We start from the raw sequence: 21,178 nt of genomic DNA on the forward strand, positions 1-21,178 counted from the left end.
ACCAGAAGAACCAACGAGAGGAGCGCGAACGTAACTGGACGGCTGGGCATCATGTGATAACAACAGGGCGTGGGATTTGGCTCTGAGCAGACGGAAGGGCAGCGCTGAGGGTGGGGCTGGCCTAGTGGGGGAGGGGGAATTGGAAGCTTGGGGGAGGAGCCTATGCACCAGCCACTGTCCGAGTTCTGCCAGCAATCGAGTCCGAGTGTCTGGTTACTACCGTACCGCCATTCGTGCGCCGCGGTACTACAGAGTCGCTGGGTTGCGGGCCTGAGTAGCTGCGCGCGCGAGCGGCAGCAGGGAATGGAAACAGAGAACGCGGGCAGGTAAGGCCGGGGCGGAACACCGCCCCTCCCCCCGCGCCCCTCGCCGCGGGGCAGGCCGCGGGCGCGCGCGCGCACACACGCGCACACACGCGCACGCACGCCGGGGTTCCTTAAGGCCGCGTGGTCCCTGTAGCAAGGTCCGGGCCGCGCATGCGCACTGACGGCCTGCTTAGGCCACTTTTTACCTAAGTCCTTCCAGACACCTAGCTGACATTAAAATGCGGTCGTAAGCAACCTGCAGTCTCCAATTAATGTTTCTTCCCGGATACCTTTTTCCGCTACATTTCCTTCACCCTCCATTATCATGCACAGCTGTAAGGATGAAGTGTCACGTGTGTGTGTGTGTGTGTGTGTGTGTGTGTGTGTGTGTGTGTGTGATACCTTTTTCCGCTACATTTCCTTCACCCTCCATTATCATGCACAGCTGTAAGGATGAAGTGTCACGTGTGTGTGTGTGTGTGTGTGTGTGTGTGTGTGTGTGTGTGTGTGTGTGTCGCTCAGTCGTGTCCGACTCTTTGCGATTGCCATTCCCTTCTCCAGAGGAACTTCCCAATCCAGGGATCGAACTCTGGTTTCCTGCATGGCAGGCAGGTTCTTTACCGTTTGTGCTACAGGGAAGTCTCTCTGTAGACTTTATGTATCACTCTAGGAGTTTTCATCTCAGAGTTGTAGGTTTACTGTGGCTTTCTTCCTCAACGGTGTACCTAAGGGGCACGAGGTGGATAACGTTGCCATTCTAGAGCTCTTGAATTCTTAAACTAGGAATAACAGTTCCAATAAGTTGTCTAAAATTGTGTTCTAGTGGTCTTGGGGACGATCTTAAGTATTTACTTGTCATGTGCCCTTTGGGGAGTGTGAGGTGCGTAGGGACTTTTGCAAAAGCAGAGATTTCGAAATTGGAACCTCTGATGGAAAGCCAAATGAAAAACTAAGAATAAAGGAAAAAAAAGTTTACATCAGAATACAATACTGTTAGACCTCATTAAGAATTATCCTGATTTGGGGCTCTAAACTTGGGGAAGACACTGAAGTTCTCTGGGCCTGTTGATGTCTGTAAAATAGGGCGTCTGTGGAATCTGGTTCTGACATGCTGTGAGTCAGTGTTAGGTGGAAGGGAAGTGCTTTAGTAACCAACAGAGATTGTCTTAGAGTTTAGGGAAGGAGATAAAGTGCAGACTTCATCCTGACATGAATCAAATCCTGAAATAAAGAACTCCATTTCTTTCCCTAAAGAACTTTACAAATAAAACTTGTGGAAATCTCTCCTGTCTTTATAATCTTCATTCAGATCAGAATTGAAACCTGGGTAAACGCCTACCATCAAATAGATTGCAGTCATCTCTCTTATATCCATAGATTTGTTCCAGGCCATTCGGAGACACCAAAATCTGTATGCTCAAGTACCTTAAAAAAAATGGCAGAGTCCAGTTGGCCATTGTGTAGGTTCTAGAATGCACACGGGGAGTGTCTTACAGCAAAGTAATAGGTTTCTCTGGTACAATGTTTAACTCAAAACTGTCTGACTTCTATTTGGTCTTAACTGAATCCATTGGGTTATAGACCATTTTTTATTCTGACTTAATATTTTCACTTTGGGAAGTATGGGTAACTCTGTGTTAATACTCTAAGGAGTATTTTGTTGGGGATTCTGAAATGACTCAGGCCCCTGGTAATCCTGAGAAAGTAGTGCTTTGTCATCCTTGACTTTGTGCTCATCATGGAATGTTTGGTATAGTTAATTTCCTTTTTATTTTGGAAGAAATTAATTTCAAAAAACTACATCTTACAGATGTAGACCCTTTTTTTTTTAAGAATGAGAAGAGAGTTCAAGAGTCTTAGAAAGTACTAACAAGAGAGAAGAAAAGGAAGAAGAGGACCCGTGTATGTTTCTAATGAGCTCAGGCATGAAAAAGAGATTTACCAGAGATGGGAAGTAGGATGCTGAATCAATAACTGGAAAGGTGTGAAACAGACCACTGAGAATACAGACAGGAACGATTAACCTTCAAATGAGATTGGAACTTTCTAGAAATGCTAAAGAGACTAAGACTCTTCATTAGTGTAGAGGTTTGGGTTTTCTTCCTAGTTCACTGACATGTTATTAGATGACAGAAAACATAAGCACTTAGTTCTGATTTTGATTTTTCTTTTCATGTTAAGAAAATTGAATGTAGATGGAAAATGGCAAATGGATGTCTGTAAGAGAGATGTAAACCTCAAGATCAATGAGGGCATTTAAGAGAAGTTTCAGCTGCTCTAGCAGAAATCATGTTTCCTGGCCCAAATCAGTTGTATTTCAAGTGAGAGACAAGATTACAACATTCTTTAAGAATCTGCAGAAAACAGCGGAGGGGCCTTAAGCCCAAATATAAACACATGGGTCCCTTTTATTTTCCAAAAGTAGACTCTACCATGGAATTTATTGACTTTGAACCTTAGTAAAATTTTTATTTCTCAGTGGTTATTGAGCATATTTAAAAGGATACTGATCATTAGGCAAAAATGTGAGTTGAATAAAGCAAGACCTACCCAGCTAGGTTCTTTCCCCTTTTGATAATGATACTAGGTTAGATAGCATCAGAAGGAGATGACAGGAGTACCTAAAATATTTCATCATCTCCTGTTTCCTCCGTTTTTGTTATGACAAATGTATTATATACCAGGCACTGTTTGGGGATTTTGTTTGCTTTTTTGTTTTGGGTCACATGGCTTATGGGATCTTAGTTCCCCAGCCTTTGCCATCGGCAGTTGAAGCTGAGTTCAAACCACTGGACCACCAGGGAATTCCCTACCAGTCTCTGTTTTAAGTGTTCTATATGTGTTAACTAATTTAATCCTCAAAATCAATAAATTAGGTGCTTTTCTTCCTATTTTACAGATGTGGAAGCAAGAACGTGAAAAGATTAAGGAACCTGCCTACAGGGTTAGTTAGTGGCAGACCTGAAGTTTGAATCCAGGCAGTGTAACTTCAAAGTCTAATTCCACTGCCTCTTGTGGGAAGATGAGGATGGGATGGTGGTGGTCATATTCAGTTCAGTTCAGTCACTCAGTCGTGTCCAACCCTTTGCAACCCCATGAACCGCAGCATACCAGGCCTCCCTGTCCATTACCAATTCCCAGAGTTCACCCAAACCCATGTCCATTGAGTCGGTGATGCCATCCAACCATCTCATTCTCTGTCATCTTCTCCTCCTGCCCTCCACCTTTCCCAGCATCAGGATCTTTTCAGATGAGTCAGCTCTTCGCATCAGGTGGCCAAAATATTGGAGTTTCAGCTTCAACATCAGTCCTTCCAATGAACACCCAGGACTGATCTCCTTTAGGATGAACTGGTTGGATCTCCTTGCAGTCCAAGGGACTCTCAAGAGTCTTCTCCAACACTACAGTCCAAAAGCACCAATTCTTCGGTGCTCAGCTTTCTTTATAGTCCAACTCTCACATCCATACATGACTATTGGAAAAACCATAGCCTTGACTAGATGGACCTTTGTTGACAAAGTAATGTCTCTCTGCTTTTTAATATGCTGTCTAGGTTGGTCATAACTTTCCTTCCAAGGAGTTAGCATCTTTTAATTTCATGGCTGCAATCACAATCTGCAGTGATTTTGGAGCCCCAAAAAATAAAGTCAGCCACTGTTTCCACTGTTTCCCCATCTATTTCCCATGAAGTGATGGGACCAGATGCCATGATCTTCATTTTCTGAATGTTGAGCTTTAAGCCAACTTTTTCACTCTCCTCTTTCACTTTCATCAAGAGGCTTTTTAGTTCCTCTTCCCTTTCTGCCATAAGGGTGGTGTCATCTGCATATCTGAGGTTATTGATATTTCTCCCAGCAATCTTGACTCCAACTTGTGCTTCTTCCAGCCCAGCGTTTCTCATGATGTACTCTGCATAGAAGTTAAATAAGCAGGGTGACAATATACAGCCTTGACGTACTCCTTTTCCTATTTGGAACCAGTCTGTTGTTCCATGTCCAGTTCCAACTGTTGCTTCCTGACCTGCATACAGGTTTCTCAAGAGGCAGGTCAGGTGGTCTGATATGCCTGTCTCTTTCAAAATTTTCTACAGTTTATTGTGATCCACACAGTCAAAGGCTTTGGCATAGTCAATAAAGCATAAATAGATGTTTTTCTGGAACTCTCTTGCTTTTTCGATGATCCAGCACATGTTGGCAATAGTGGTCATATGGGGTGAAATCAAAACTGCTTTACTACCGAGAATCAAAGGCAGACGGAAGAGAGGTCTATACTGATGTGCCATGTAGTCCTCCTACCCCAGCTTTTCACAGTTTAACAGCTTTGAGGTGGTAATGGCATGCTGATAAAATATTTGAGTGACCCAACTCTGGGAGGGGTTTCTGGAATTGATAGACTGAGTCAGAATCCAGGTTAGTCCCAGCTGACTAGAATGTGAAGCATCTTTTAGTGTGAGATGAGGGAGCAGCAGTGAAGGGCAGTTTTCACTGATGGTAAACTCAGTACGAATCAACAGTATAATGTGGGTGCCAGGAAAGCTAATGTAATGGATTTTGTTATGTGTCTCCAGAATGAAGAATTTGATCACTCTGCCCAGTTTCAGGTCAATGAGGCTATGGAGCATTTTTATTTTATCTTAAGCTCCAGAAAAATGATCATATAGTGAGGAAACTTGAAATTATGCTGTATGCATAAGAGTTCAATAAATTGGGGGTTCTGGCTTGTTCTGTTTTTAAGTCCACAGTATCTAAATAGACTCTGCACAGCAAGTACCCCGTAATGCATGGTGAATGCACACATTCCCACTTAGCAATATTGAATGTAGACTTTAGATATTTTAGTTCAGTTCAGTCGCTCAGTCATGTCTGACTCTTTGCAACCCCATGGGCTGCAGCGCACCAGGCTTCCCTGTCCATCACCAAGTCCCAGAGTTTACTCAAACTCATTGAGTCAGTGATGCCATCCAACCATCTCATCCTCTGTCGTCCCCTTCTCCTCCCCCCTTCAATCTTTCTCAGCATCAGGGTCTTTTCCAGGGAGTCAGTTCTTTGCATCAGGTGGCCAAAGTATTGGATTTTCAGCTTCAGCATCAGTCCTTCCAGTGAATATTCTGGGCTGATTTCCTTTAGGATGGACTGGTTGGATCTCCTTGCAGTCCAAGGGACTCTCAAGAGTCTTCTCCAACACCACAGTTCAAAAGCATCAATTCTTTGGCTCTCAGCTTTGTAGTCTTTTAGATAGCTAGGATAGTATTTCATCATAATTTATGTAATAGTCCCTTTTGGTTGAGCAGTTAGTTTATTCAACATTGATATTTTGTAAGTGTTCAGTGTTTATATGCTTGTTTAAATGAAGGTAATAAAATGTTGCTGTGTTGTTTGTGTCTATCCAGAATTCTTATGTTGAAACCTCTAAGCCCCAGTGTGAACATTGGGAGATGGGGTCTTTTGGAGGTGATGAGGCCATGAGGCCCAAGCCCACCTAAACGGGAGTAGTGAAAGAGGTCCCAGAGAGACCCCTCACCCCTTCTGCCATGTGAGGACACAGCAAGAAGGCAACCTAAAATGAGCCAGAAAGCAGGTACTCTCCAGACACTGAGTCTGCCAGCACTTTGGACTTGAACTTTCCAACCCCCAGAACTGTGAGACACAGATATTTGTTGTTTATAAGCCACTCAATCTGTGGTGTTTTGTATAGCAACCTGAAGGGACTAAGACAAATATATTTAGGGAAAAAGCAACTTACATCTTTTTTTTTAATTTCATTATACATTAAAAATAAATTTTATTATTTTAACCAGCTTTAAATGTTCAATTTAATGACTTTTATTATTTTTTTAAAATATAAACTTATTTTGATTGGAGGTTAATTACTTTACAATATTGTGTTGGTTTTGCCATACATCAACATAAATCTGCCACGGGTATACACGTATTCCCCATCCTGAACCCCCCTCCCACCTCCCTTCCCATTGAACTTACATCTTCAACTTACATCTTTAGAACAGTGGAAAATGACTGAGGATTAAAGAAGTTACTCATCTTAGAGAAACCTCCAAGTGTTAAGTTTTTGAAATACAGCAAAATCCAAATTAACTGGACTCCTTACTTAATCGACTGTGTGTGTTTGTATGTGTGTTTGTGTGTATTTTGAGAAAGACAGTTCAAAAATGCACAGTTCATCAAATTTCAGACAGTGGTAGAAAACCAGTCCTTTGAGCACTGTTCAAGTGAAGAGGGTGTTCTGTGGAGGCTAGGAGAGAGTAGAGGGTTAACTGCAGGCAAAGGGGAGAGGTGCAAAACCATCATCCTGAGGACAGACATAGATGATAAGGGGACAAAAGTCAACAGGGAAGTAAAATCATTTGTCATGCTCTTGAGTTGGATATCAGGGAATTACAGAAAATTACAATGTTTCAGGGCCTCTTCTGAGTCTGGACAGATTTGGTCCTATTTCCTGCACTTTCTCCTTATATGTGGAAATCACAGAAATCTCCCCCTCATTTTCATGGGGAGGGAAGGGAGGTCCTGAGAGGGTGAATGGCTTAACTAACTGCGCCTCTTCTGCTGTCTCTCACACAGAGAAAAGTATTGTTATAAACACTGCAGAATTCTGATACGAAGGGGCAGTTATCCTATGTTTATATACACAGCAAATGTATTTAGGAATTATATCCACATTAAGTTTGAAATAGGTTCATGCTGCTTCCAAACTTAACCTTTATCAGATAATAGGAATGAAATTATCCAGAATTGCAGTTTCATGAAGGTTTTCGTACACGTGGAATGCCGTCTTCTGCCAAGTAGTAAGAATGTTGTAGGCCACCCTCTTTCCTTTTGTTCCAGCTATTGTTAGGAAGCTGTGAAGATGATCAAGCTAAATCAAATGCTCAGAAAGAGTCTATTTCCTCAGAACTTACACATTCTATTATCCATAGTCTTCTCTATTTCCTTTCTAATTCATCTTATGATAAAGTGCCAGGGATAATTTTAGAACAATTGAGGGACACATCTATATTATAGACAAGTTTCTGAATTTTTTTTTCTAAATTGATACACATCTCTAAAATAAGACTGCATTTTCTCTTATTTTTTTACTTTTTTGTCAGCCAGTTGACATCTAAAACTTCGATTTTCAGTTTTTGAACCTCAGAATTTAATGATCTGATAGTATGCTAACGGAGCCACATTTTGGACATTTTTTAAGTTCACAACCCTTTTGTAATGTGAACGTTGTTTCCCTGATTTATATATTTTGCTGCTGCTGCTGCTGCTGCTGCTGCGTCGCTTCAGTCATGTCCGACTCCGTGCAACCCCATAGATGGCAGCCCACCAGGCTCCCCAGTCCCTGGGATTCTCCAGGCAAGAACACTGGAGTGGGTTGCCATTTCCTTCTCCAATGCATGAAATTGAAAAGTGAAAGTGAAGTCGCTCAGTCGTGTCCGACTCTTAGCGACCCCATGGACTGCCGCCTACCAGGCTCCTCCGTCCATGGGATTTTCCAGGCAAGAGTACTGGAGTGGATTGCCATTGCCTTCTCTGTTATATATTTTAGTAGTGGATTTTTGTGAAGTACTCAAAATGGGACAGATGGGTGAAACTCAGAGCCGTAACAGTAAACATGGGGGAGAGTGAGACGCCGTCCTGATGACGCTGTGACAAGCTAAGAACAGACCTTCCCACATGCTTTTGGCCACTCACTCACCATGACCACAGGAGTGTTCTTTTATATATTCAAGCTGAATGGGGCTCTTGGCGTCTCAGGACCCTGTTACTGGCCACAATCAAAAATCACGTTATATCTTACTAGAATTTCCAGAGGGCAGCCACACGAGATCGCTCGACTAACTCAGCTATATCTAGCTCCTCATTAGAATATCTGAGTCTTTAACATGGAACAACTGGTTCATCCAAAAGTGCTGTGAGTGTTACTAAAGAAAAGTGTGAACAAAAAGGACATTTGACTTCTTGCCAGGCAAGGTTTAAGCCCTTCGCTTCTTTTTAATTTTACATCTTAATTTCTAGTCCTTTCCTACATGCTTTCTCTACATGCAGCCTTGGCTCACAATGCCGTTTTATATTCTTTTCCACTTTATATTAAACATTCTCTGTGCTTTTAAATATTAATAAACTTAATTTTTGTAACTGCATAGTATTCTCATGTTGATGTTCTGTAGTGTACTAAATCACCGTATTGTCTTTATTTTTGTATAAATCGAAAACTATATTTAAGGAAATAAAACTCTTTTAAGATAGTTTAATATCGTTCTCACTAATTCTTCACCTTTTCTTTACCATCTTACCCCTTAGAGATAGCTTGAAGCTAAAATGCTTCTCCAGTGGTTTGTCCCTTGAGTTTGGGCCCCAGTCTTTCTTTCAGTATCCAGTGCTCTAGCCTAGCTACTCCGCCAACATTCTGTGACCCTGTGTCTGCATGGGCCATTTAAGTTCCTTCTGGAAATGTTTTGGTTTGCCTTTTTAAAAAAACAAAAAGCATTTTATTAAGATATGATTTACATGTTGTGAAGCTCACCCGTTTACAATGTACTAGTTTGCCTTTTTTTTTTTAAGTTCGCCTTTTTAACCTCTGCTTTCTGAGCACCCTGTTTTCTTTCTCCATACGTTACAGGAAGAGAACGCCATTAAGTAGAGTAGCTTGTCAGAGAAAACATGGCTTTTCTCTGCAAATGGTAAACGTCGTTACTCATTTTATTTCCTAGTGCTTTTCTTCCTTCTGCATGTTTAATGGCATTTTTTGGCATCAGCTGTCACTCGAGTTTCATAAAACGTGTGTTTTCTTCCCTAGCTCTGTGCTGATAGCAACAGCTTGCAGTAGTAATTTATAGCCCCCAGAAATACTTTTTGGCAGTATTGTGAAGGCCTGTGTTCCTTACACTGAACAAAACACTTTAAACAGCATTTAAATTGTGTTCAGAAGAGAAGTTTAGAGTGGTCTTTCCCATAAATTCACAGATATTTATAGAAAGATATATTTCTAACCCTCATTTAATGGCAAAAAATCCAGCGACCATTAAAAAACAGATGGGGGGGTAGGATGGGGAGATGGTGGTCAAAGGGCACAAAGCTCAAGTTATAAGATTGACAGGTTCTGGGGATCTAGAATGTACAGCGTGGTGATTCTAGCCGATGATCCTGAGGGATGCACTTGAAAGCTGCTGAGAGGGCAGATTTGAAACGTTCTCACCACAAAAAAGAAATGGTAATTAGGTGCCCTGGTGGAAGTGTTGGCTAAGGCTTTGGTGGTGATCATTTTGTAGTATATGTGTGTCAGGTCAGCACTGTTGTACACATTAAACCTAAACAATGTTGCAACGTATCAAGTATATCTCAATAAAGCTGAACATAAAAAGGTTACATTGCAGAGGATTTCTGTGACAAGAGAATTAGATACTGAAGGTAGGAATACAAATTATTTTTGTGGATATTTCAACTCTGTATGGGTTCGTGGCCTTTCAGCTCTGCCGGAAAATTCCCATGATCTCATTTCAGGGAAAGTATAGGCTTGCCTAACAGGCCTGGTAAGTTTTACTGATGACACATCAGTGTGTAAGAGTTCATTACAGTTGGTTGGTAGGCACCAGGTGAAGACTGGGTAAACGTATATAGGGGGATAGATCTTCCGCCTCTCTTTGCTCCTCTTGTCAACTCTAAATAAATTCTATAATCTGGTTAGAAATGATTGAATCCTGGGGGTTTTTAAGAGCAGATCATTTAAACTTACATTTGGGTAATTTTGTCTTCCTGTCTTATCCTTAATTGTTCTTTCAGCTATTCTCTTCAGCAAGCTCAAGCTTTTTATACATTTCCATTCCAACAAATGATGACTGAAGCTCCTGACATGGCAGTTATAAACGCACAAGAAATGCCAGCCGAAGTTCCCGCCCCAGCACCTGCTCAGGAACCCACACGAGGTAGTTTTCGCCAGGATAGTTTGGAAAATTGCCATGGCATCAGCCAACTTATTTAAGAAAGGGTTTAATGATGAATTTTAACTCTGTTTTTGTGTTAAAAAATTTAATCTACATTTTAAGTACTTACTAGGTTTCAGGCACTCTGATAGGTTTGGGGGGATAAAAGAACATCGCTTCTGCCCTCAAATCATCTCATAGGAGAAAATAAAAGTGAATGTGAAACTCCTCAGCACACCAAGTGGTGAAGAGGAATACAGGATGCTGTGGGGCTGGCACCTAACTCGGACTGAGGCTCAGAGGCAGCTTCATGGAGCTCTGAAGTTCAAGGGTGAGGGAGCAGTACAGGAAGAATGGGAGGAGGAAAGTTCCATGCTGAGGGAGTGGAATGCATCAAACTATAGACGTGAGGAAGCATGACATGGTTGAAAAACCTAATTCTCTGTCATTGGAGACTGGAGTGGAGCAAAGAAGTAGTGAGAGAAGAGTCTAGATAGGGGGCAAGCAAGGCTTGTTTAACCTAAAGAATGTGTGTTCTATTCTGAAGGCAATAGGAAGCTATAGACAGAATGGAAACAGAGAGTGACTTAATAAATAGACTGACATTTGAATATTCTAGAGAATAGACTGTAACAGAGAGATGTAAAATATATATCTAAAAATGTAAATAAAATAAGATGGTAGAGAGCAGGGCAGAACTTGGAGGTATGGCCATGTTAATGGATTTCATGCAGGGGGATGAGGAAGATAGAGGAGTCTGGAAGTCACTCCCAGGCAGTTGGAAGAAGGAGGTACCATTCACCAAGACAGAGAGTTAGAAGAGAAGGACAGATGAAGCAGTGGATGGTGGGGAGAGGGTAATGATTTCCCCCGTGCATCAGTGTGGTGTGAGGAGAGTGCTGGGTTTCCGTTTATGGTTGCAGAGCACGTGTAAGTCCACTGCGTTGAAGGTCCCCCTGCCTTCAACTCCTCTGTTTTTCTGGGCAGGAAGCACTAGGACAGCTACAAGCTGATGGAGGTGGATCCCTTGGCACAGGCAGTGGCTGAAGCAATGTGAACAGAAAAGAGGATGGATGGAAGGCTCAGATGAGAAAACACCAAATAATAGTGGAATAGGGTGGGGGCCTGAGAGATGAAGAGCCGTATTAGGGGAGTTGTGAGTAAAATGGCAAGGCTTCTTGTTGGATAATTTTATGTCACTGGTTCTTGTCCACGGGTAATTTTCCCCTGAGGGGCTTATGGCATTGTCTGGAGACACTTGGTCATCATGACTGGCAGGATGCTGCTGGCATCTAGTGAGTAGAGGCTACTGTTGCTAAATTATTCCACCTAAGATGTCAGCAGGGCCAAGGTTGACAAACTGTTTAAGGTCCTGAGATCAGAGTCCTAGTCTTACCTTTAGACAAACACTGCCAGCCCAGAGAGTTCATCCCTGGCATCTCTCAATTCACCTCCTCAACTGTGTGAAGAACAGAGTATACACTCAGTTCAGGGGAAAGAAGCCCGCAAACCATTTGAAGTTTTCTTCTGCTGGAAATTATGGGGAAACTGAGTTAAAATGTTTCCTTTCCTCCCTGTTTTTCTATTTGTTCATTTATTTATTTACATATTTACATTTAGAATTCTTATAAATGGTATGTAGCTACTTTGTGTCCCTGGAGAAGCCATGATGCCAGGTAAGAGTGTATGGAAAATCAATCTGTGATTGTTAAGGATCTCTCATCCCAAGAACTGCCAGCAGAGGAAGGAAGGTGGGGTTGGGACCACAGAGACCCAGTTCTCCGGTGACGGAAGGGGGAGACGTTAGAGAGGAGAGTGATGTCATGAAATAGAAGAGAAAGCTAAGGATATTAGAAAAGGGTGACTTTTCTGGGAAAGCTGCATAAAGTTTGTAAGTTAAGGTTTTCTGCAGCTATATCCTGGAAATCATTGTGTTTCAGAGACTCCTCCAAAAGGAAGGAAAAGAAAACCCAGAACAACAGAACCAAAAACACCAGTGGAGCCCCCAGAACCTGCTGAGGCCAAAAAATCTGGCAAGTCCACAAAGTCAAAAGAAAAGCAAGAAAAAATTACAGACACATTTAAAGTGAAAAGAAAAGTGGACCGTTTCAATGGTGTTTCAGAAGCTGAACTTCTGACCAAGACTCTACCAGACATTTTGACCTTCAATCTGGACATTGTAATTGTAAGGATTTTGTCCTCCTTTGGGTTTATAAGTAGCATTGGTGGATTAATGTGACTTAACCATATCCTTGCAAAGAGCATTTTGCTGAAAAGAACCGTTTCTGAGAATCCTTATGGTGGTAAATGGTGTCACCTTCTTCAGGTTGTATCATATGGGTGTGTTTAAGATGGTGGGCTCTAGGGCAAGGCTGTCTGGTTTCAGATGTTGCTATGTGGGTGTATGACCATGGACAAGCTTTAGCCTTCCTGAACACTTAATTTGCTCGTTGATGAAGCAGGTGTGATGATAGGATGGAGTGGGTCCTCTGGCAATTACACGAAATGATCCACATGAATCACTTAGGTTGCATGACACTGTGGTTTCTCCATGAATGATAACACTGATTTTGAACTTTGATTTTTGTCAGTAACTGTAGAAAACATCAGCATGTAGACAACTATGTAGGTGATGTAGAGTCAGCTGCTTTTGGGGAGCTGAGAAACAGACTTAAGCTGGACATGAGCTCTGGTTGATTGATTGTTCCAGGACAGTTGGGAGTGAGGGTGCTGGGGATATAAGGGACTCAAACTGATTTTTGAAAGCAACAGCAAGGAGTTCCCCACTGGTCTCGTGGTTAGGATTCCAGGCCTTCACTATCAGGGCCCAGGGTTAGTCTCTGGTCAGGGAACATTCCCCAAGCCACACAACGCAGCCACAAAGGAAAAAAAAAAGCAAAACTTTAATATAAAGGAAATCTCTTTCCTCAAAATGGAATGCTTTGTTCAGGTCAAGAGTAGATGATAAAGCTTATGATGCTGGATTAAATTTTTATTTTAATCAATTCACCACTCCTCCACAGAAGCCCTAAGACATAAGCCTACTTTTCAAGACTAAAATATATAAACATTTTGTTTTGTAGATTGGCATAAATCCAGGACTGATGGCTGCTTACAAAGGGCATCACTACCCTGGACCTGGAAACCATTTTTGTAAGTGCTTAACCTTCTTTTACTATTTTACTTTTAAACTAGATGTCCTTGTTAATAGTTTGGGTTTGTCTGTTTGTTTTTTTTAAACCAAAATATGTTTTTAAAAAGAAACTGGTTGAGTAAGTATACATATATCTTTTCAATGTGTGTGTACAAAAAAATGAAAGGTGTGAAATCCTCTGACACTTAACATTTTGGTTTATAAGAGTGGAGGGATATGGAAAGGAATACTTTCTCTTTTGTTTGTTTTCAGTGAGTTTTACTATCTTTTTTTAAAACAATTTTTTCTTTTCTTGGTTGTTATCTACAGAATATTAACAGTAATCATGCCAATGCAGACACAAAACTTAATACCTTTCCAGAGTTCTACTCATCTTATTAATTAGGAGAAATGAAATACATTGGCCATCAAGTTGTAGTAGTTAAAAAATGCTCTGATTGTAGACATTCTCTATGGATAATTTCCATCAAGCAGAAATTAATATTTAAGACCCTCATACTTGTAGAGTGAGCTTTAAAACCACGTATAACTCCTGTTGTATTATCTTATATATAAATCATCTTATGCGATTTATGGGGTCACAAAGAGTCGGACACGACTGAGCGACTGATCTGATCTGATCTGATCTGAACAGACAATCAGGAGTGCAACAGATTATCAGGAAACACTAGCTGATTATCTTAGTGCAGCATTTAAAAACTTCTAGGACAGGGGACTTCCCTGGCAGTCCAGTGACTCAGCACTTACACTGCAGGGGCCATAGGTTCAGTCCATGGTCAGGGAACTAAGATCCTACATGTATGCAGTGCAGCCAAGAAAAAAGAAAAGAAAAACACTTTTAGGACAAATGGTAGTAATATATTTTTAGAACTAATAACATGTTGTCTCCATTATTTGAAAAAAAAAATTTCTAGAGATATTTCACTTTTTATTTTCTCCTCTGTCAGTATGTCTGAAGCCCTGAGTCACTGGTGTATATTTTATCTGTTTGGGGTTTTCCAGGGGCAGGTGGTGTTACTTCCAGTTGTTAAAAAGCTAAACAATTTCAGAGTTTACTACGCTGCCTGGCTGTATACTCAACAAGCGTTTCCTTCGACCCCCTATTAAAAAGAGATAAATAATAGTGATATCTCATAAGATAGCTATGATGATTAAATGAAATAATCCATATGAAGGACTTAGCATAGTACCCAGCACATAAAACTGCTTGGTATGGTATTTGACCTGTGTTATAATTTTTTAAATATACTAAATCTTTTTTCTTTTTTTTTAATTTCGAGAATAGACCCACATAATTCATGAGGCAGAAAAACCTTTGACTTACAGAAATAAACTGAACTTTTTCTAAATTAAACTCTCTTGTTCACAGGGAAGTGCCTATTTATGTCAGGGCTGAGTGAGGTCCAACTGAGTCACATGGATGATCACACTCTACCAGGGAAATATGGTATTGGATTTACCAATATGGTGGAAAGGACAACACCAGGCAGCAAGGATCTTTCCAGGTGATTATGGAACATTCGGTTTGATAGGTTGGTACCTTGGCCATACTTGTGCTGTACACACTCCAGGAGCATGCTAGGTATCTAACTAGTTCAAGCTGAGGATAGCAGTTTTATGATTTGCTCTTTTATTGAAAGCTGTCTGAATTTAGCACATTATAAATACTGCCATATTTATATTTTGACTACTTTTTAATTCAATTTTAGTAAAGAATTTCGTGAAGGAGGACGTATTCTAGTGCAGAAATTACAGAAATATCAGCCACGAATAGCAGTGTTTAATGGAAAATGTAAGATTTACTTTTAAATTTTATCTTTTTTCTTTGATTAACATTATGGGCAATGTAAATATATTTGTATTTCATTTTAGGTATTTACGAAATTTTTAGTAAGGAAGTTTTTGGCGTAAAGGTTAAGAACTTAGAGTTTGGACTTCAACCCCATAAGATCCCAGATACAGAAACTGTAAGTCCTTAAAACTGCATTTGTAAATCAGATAAATACAAATTTTTCTAGCTGGTTTTCCCTTTTTATTTGTTCTGTCCAATTGTAATTTTTGCCATTAAAAAAAAAAAAGCACTGTATTTTGTGGAATAATATCTGCATAGTAACTTGAACTAATAGTTGCAGATTAATTCAGATACTTTTACAGTTACATTAGAAAAAGAAACATTTGTCAGATAAATGCCTTTATAACATTACATTAGTTACATTATTTGGCCAAAATACTGAGAGGAGGTTGCTCACATGCTGCATTCAAAATACATTTAACAGGATGTTCTTGCCAAATGCCAGTAGGTTAGCCCTTATTCAGTTGTGAAACAAACATGTAAATATAGACACAGTCCTGATCAGTGAAGCTGCTTATCACCCTTTGTTGGTGTATCTTGGCCCAGTCTCACATTAGAGCCGTAAAAACAGAACAGTCCAGTCGCAGACAGGCATCCTGCCAACCTGACTGGCATTTGGTGCTGTTGGCCTTATACGTAAGGGCATCATACAATAACACATTGGTTCTAAAACTCTATATAAATTTCTGTGGACTTTCTGCAGACATTTGGTTCAAATTTTGCTTCTTAAATATAGTTTTAAGTTTTGTTTACAACTTCTGAAATAAAAATACACACACACAGACTTCTGTGCTGTAGATGATTTTTTAAATGATAAGCCAATGTGCCAACAAGTTTCTGTGGAGACCTCGGAATACAGTTTCTGCCGCCAGTATATATTTTAACTTCGCTTGTAATTTCTTCTGTTTTTAACTAGTAAATGTGTAATTGATAAAGTAGGTTGTAGCACTGATCACTCTTTAAATAAAGGCGTACCCTTGTCTCCTTGGGTAAAATTTCAGAGATGATTCACTCCTTCCTGTAGAAAGAGCATTATTGTCCCTGAAATGCCAGAGGAGCCTTGGTATATCTCTTGGGACGTGTGATCACAGTAGTGCAATAATAAGTGAATTGGAATCATATCGAGATAGGTAGCTTTGGCTCCTACAATGAATGATCTATGAGTGCATTTGTCTTATAAAATTTACTCTTTATCATGAAATATTCATAGGTATTGATGATGTTAGTGATCCAGCTTTGAAAAACATCTGCTTTTTCAAGTTTCTGGATCACTTTAATTGAAGGCTGTCTTGAGATGGGAAAAATGTGCTATTACAAAAACCTGGTAGCATTTGTACCTCTGAATCAGGCTTTTCTAAATACTGCATAAGCAAAACAAAATAAGTCAATAATGGTTTGGGGTTTTTTTCTATAATACATGGTATAGAGGCCAATTTAAAAAGTACAAAAAATTGCAACCGGAAAGTCCATGGTTGAGCAGTCTCACTCTTTTATATATAAGATATATATTTTGATATACTCTATGAAGGACAATTTGTCACCATCATCCAAAATGATAAATATCCTGCTTTCTGGCTATTCCATTTCTAGAAATTTATCCAACAGTTACAGTCACATATATTCAAATTTAAATATGTACAAGGTTTTTCACTACAGTTGATAATATTAAAAGATTGGAAACAGCCTAAATGCCCATAGGTAGATGCTGGTTAAATAAATTATGAAACTACTACACAGCTATAAAAAAGGGAACTTATTCTGATGTAGAGACCTGATACAGAGTTACCTCTGAGAGACATTGTTGAGTGAAAAAGCAGGGTGCAGGACAGGGAGTACAGCATGTTACCATTTGTGTGTTTTTTTCTTTTTTTAATTTGATTCTAAATTAATGGACTATCTCTGGAACTAGCAGTGTAGATTGCCTTTGGGAAGAACTAGGTGGATAGAAACATAATTAGGAGGAAAGACTTTTCATTGTATAATTATATGCCCTTTTGTACAAACACTGAGGGGGAAAAGACTCATTGGTTTTGATTTATTGACTTTGTAATAAGTAAATATTAGAAATTTGAACTCAAACACAACTGCTGTTACTGATTTTGCATATATTGATATGTGGTAAGTATCAAGTTATTGATCCAAAGAAAAAGAAGGTTTCTAATCTCAATACAGAGAAGGCGATGGCACCCCACTCCAGTACTCTTGCCTGGAAGATCCCATGGATGGAGGAGCCTGGAAGGCTGCAGTCCATGGGGTCGCTGAGGGTCGGACACGACTGAGCGACTTCACTTTCACTGTTCACTTTCATGCATTGGAGAAGCAAATGGCAACCCACCCCAGTGTTCTTGCCTGGAGAATCCCAGGGACGGGGGAGTCTGGTGGGCTGCTGTCTCTGGGGTCGCACAGAGTCGGACACGACTGAAGTGACTTAGCAGCTAATCTCAATATGAGTGGATTCAGTAGCATTATAAGATTTCTGTAACTGTAAAATGTTATGATTCTAGCTCTGCTATGTGATGCCATCATCCAGTGCAAGATGTGCGCAGTTTCCTCGCGCCCAGGACAAAGTACATTACTACATTAAGCTGAAGGACTTAAGAGACCAGTTGAAAGGCATTGAACGAAACACAGACGTTCAAGAAGTGCAATATACATTTGACCTACAGCTCGCCCAAGGTGCGTTACCGTTAATCAGTCCTGTTGTTCGCGTCATGTATATCTACCTTATAGAAAGTATGTTGTGAGTTTAAAAGCAATAGAAAAGAAAATGATTTATTGGCAGCCAGAGTGTTCTGATAACAAGTGTTAGTCACTTATAAAATCTCCTTTTATCAAGGGCTTCCAGTCTAATATGAGTGTTCCTACACATGCTGAGAAGCCAAGCAGGAGTGTAGGTCACCTAAAATTAAACCTCATAGGCTTTTACAGTTCTTAGGAGTTTATTTTGTTAATGTTAAAAAGAGTTTAATGTGAAAGTTGTTTCCGTGGATGTGAAATTCAAGAAAAAGATTTATTCTTGATAATTGCTGAATAAGGCTATCTTCAAAATTGTTACATAAAGTCAGTTTTAAATCCCTCTTACCCTCCTCACAGAGGATGCAAAGAAGATGGCTGTGAAGGAAGAAAAATACGACCCAGGTTATGAAGCAGCGTATGGTGGTGCTTACAATGAAAACCCCTGCCTTGGTGAACCTTGCGGATTCTCTTCAAATGGGCTGGGTATGTCCCCTCCCCCTTGTTTGTTCCTTTCAAAGACTTGGTTTTGCCAGGATTCAGGGAAAGAGGGTTTTTTGTTTGTTTGTTTTAAGAGAGAGTTAATTACTGAAGAATGGGAATAGAAATACAAAAATCTATTTAGTGACTGGGGGACTTCCCTGGTAGTCCCGTGGTTAGGATATCCCCTTACAGTACAGAGGGCCTGAGTTCGAGCCCTGGTTGGGGAGCTAAGATCCCACATGCCTTGCAGCTAGGAAACCAAAATAGAAGCAATATTGTAACAAATTTAATAAAGACTTTAAAAATGGTCCACATCAAAAAAAAAATCTTTAATAAGTCTATTTAGTGATTTAGAGTGAAAATTCGATGGTTATTTGATGTTCAACTACACAGGCTTTTACAGCTCATTTACTTGAAGTTACGGACTCTAAGTCCTCCTTGGTGCATTTCCCTCCTTGAATAACAAGAATTTATCAGTCCTGTATCTTAGAATAGAAATTTAAGTTGTATTCAAGAAGCTTGCTTAGCTATTTTAGTAGCATCTCTCCTATAATAGACTGTTAAAATCTCCTAATTATATCACTTAAAGCTTTTAAATAGAGTAATGTTCTTCTCCTCCCTCCCACACCCCCATCCCAGCTGCTGACAATGGAGAATCAACTTTCAGTGACATTCCGAATGGACAGTGGATGACCCAGTCGTTTACAGACCAGATCCCTTCATTTAGTAATCACTGTGGGACGCAAGAACAAGAAGGAAACCACGTTTAAGGATGGTGTTTTTCAGCCCTGCTTAAATGCTGCAGTTTTAATGCAGTTGTCAAGTGGCCCTCGGTTTGCTAGCTGAAGCATTTTATTCGTATTTTATTCGGGTGTTGTGATCAAGGTACAGTGGAGTCAACTGTACGGACCTAAGTAGTTTGGAAGGAAAAGGGGTTTTTCTGTATATGAGTTTTTATATTTGAATTAACCATCATTCCAGCTTTTTTATAAAACTGTATTTCATTTATGAAGAAATTAATTTTCTTTTGGGAGTCACTTTTAACCTGTAATTTAAAAATGCCAGAGTCTGCATCTTGACACTTGACTATGAACTGTGCGTAAACTTAGATGCACCATTCTCCCTTTTCATGCCTAAGAAGGGCATGCTGCTAATAAGATTCCTGCTGGTCAAGAGGCAAGTGTGCTGATTTTCATCTGTGAGGTTAACCCTTGGTGGAGTCTCATCTGGTAGTTTTTCACAGTGTTTAATGGGCTTCCTGAGTTGTGTTCACACTCAGGCCTCCTTGCTTTACCACTGGTGAGCATTTGTGAGGTTGTTTGCAGTAGAAATACAGAGTGTGGCCTTGCAGCAGCAAGGTTAACCCAGCCTTACCTGCCAGGGCGTGAGCCCCGCCTTTGGTCCTCTCACCCCCATCTGCTGATCCTCTTGTAGGAAGAAACTATTCTGCTGAGATGGTAAGTTCCAGAGAATGCAGAAAACCTTTTAAACTTCACTACTTCATCTGTGTTTTACTTGAGAGACATAACATTTGATAGGAAGGAGACTGAACTTCTCTCTCAGTATCTACCACCATTCTAATTTTATCCTCCTTGACTTTTAGCATGTAACATAGAAATGATGAGAAATGAACTTCCAGGTTGAGTAACAAGAGGCTGGAGGTTGTTTGATAATCTTATTTAAACTGGTGCTTTATGTACATGAGATGTACTAAAATAAATAATACAGAATTTTTCTTGCTAGATAAATCAAGTAAGCCAGTAATTTTAAAACAATTATCTGCATCATTGCTGTTTGTTACTGTGGACTAAGTGAACCTCATGTCAAGGTTAGTTTGAAGTAATGTACTTTTGTGATTTTCTAATGCATATTCCATGGTGCTACAAATAGTCCTGACTACTAGGCCTGGTGGATATCAAAGCTGGGTATTCAGAAATGCCGCTTGCATTTACTCCTGATCACATCTGAATATTCTGATTTTATTCTTACCCAGGGAGCATGTTGTTTCTCAATATGAAAATATTTATGAAGTTTTTTTTTTTCTAAAAGATTATATAGCCTGTTCTTTTTATAATAAGAGATACAAATTCTTGTGAATTTTAACATGGTTTTTAGCTGTAGCCATGATGGATTTTATTTTTCCTTTAGGTCAAGCCATGTAAAAGTCATTCATGTTATTTAAATCATGTACTGTATTGCTGTTTACATGGATGTTTTGTGCGGGTGCTTTTACGTGCCTTGCATCAGGGATTAGGAACAATTTAATTATTTTTTCATGGGATATGTAAAGCATGTAACTAGGTATTGCTTTGGTTTTTAATGATTGTAATCTTTACATAGATTTTTGTTTGTTTGTTTTTTGAGTGGAGAAAATATTCTTTAAATTATGATGGACACTCACTAGAGAATGGGTTTAAGGATTTTTCCAAGTATACAATAATGGTGTTTTTCATTAAATATGACAGACGAATAGTACATGTTGATATACACTATACATGAGAATATGAGACTCTTTCATTAAATAATATTGAAAAAGTTTTAAAATTCATTTGAAAGTCTGATTGTTTTTTACAATAAAAAATATTGAGAATGATTATCCTTAAGTTGCAGTGTTTTCTGTAGCAAGACTCTGATTTTCTTTCCCTTGTTAATCTGAGATCAGTTTACCTGCTATTATATTTAGCATGTAGAATAATAGATTATGAAAATCATTAAAAGTCTATGAA

General features: G+C 39.7%; 1 protein-coding gene across 1 annotated transcript; it reads left to right on the forward strand.

Moving 5' to 3' along the window:
• Window positions 1-139: 139 nt before the first annotated feature.
• Window positions 140-21,055, forward strand: TDG (thymine DNA glycosylase). Its single transcript, XM_019961199.2, has 10 exons — window positions 140-326; window positions 10,091-10,233; window positions 12,171-12,415; window positions 13,314-13,383; window positions 14,754-14,889; window positions 15,094-15,176; window positions 15,257-15,351; window positions 17,741-17,912; window positions 18,330-18,455; window positions 19,092-21,055. The coding sequence occupies exons 1-10, from the start codon at window positions 163-165 to the stop codon at window positions 19,220-19,222; spliced, it is 1,365 nt and encodes a 454-aa protein (XP_019816758.2). The 5' UTR covers window positions 140-162; the 3' UTR covers window positions 19,223-21,055.
• The last annotated feature ends 123 nt before the right edge of the window (window positions 21,056-21,178 follow it).

This window comes from Bos indicus, chromosome 5, assembly GCF_029378745.1.
Source record: "Bos indicus isolate NIAB-ARS_2022 breed Sahiwal x Tharparkar chromosome 5, NIAB-ARS_B.indTharparkar_mat_pri_1.0, whole genome shotgun sequence".
Classification (NCBI taxonomy): Eukaryota; Metazoa; Chordata; class Mammalia; order Artiodactyla; family Bovidae; genus Bos; species Bos indicus.

What these genes read in the sequence shown, in the direction of transcription:
- TDG (XM_019961199.2), top strand. Translation starts at nt 163, where the DNA reads ATGCACCAGCCACTGTCCGAGTTCTGCCAGCAATCGAGTCCGAGTGTC. An exon ending in TCAATCTGGACATTGTAATT is followed by an intron (nt 12,416 to 13,313) that starts GTAAGGATTTTG and finishes TTTGTTTTGTAG; the next exon opens with ATTGGCATAAATCCAGGACT. An exon ending in GGCAGCAAGGATCTTTCCAG is followed by an intron (nt 14,890 to 15,093) that starts GTGATTATGGAA and finishes ATTCAATTTTAG; the next exon opens with TAAAGAATTTCGTGAAGGAG.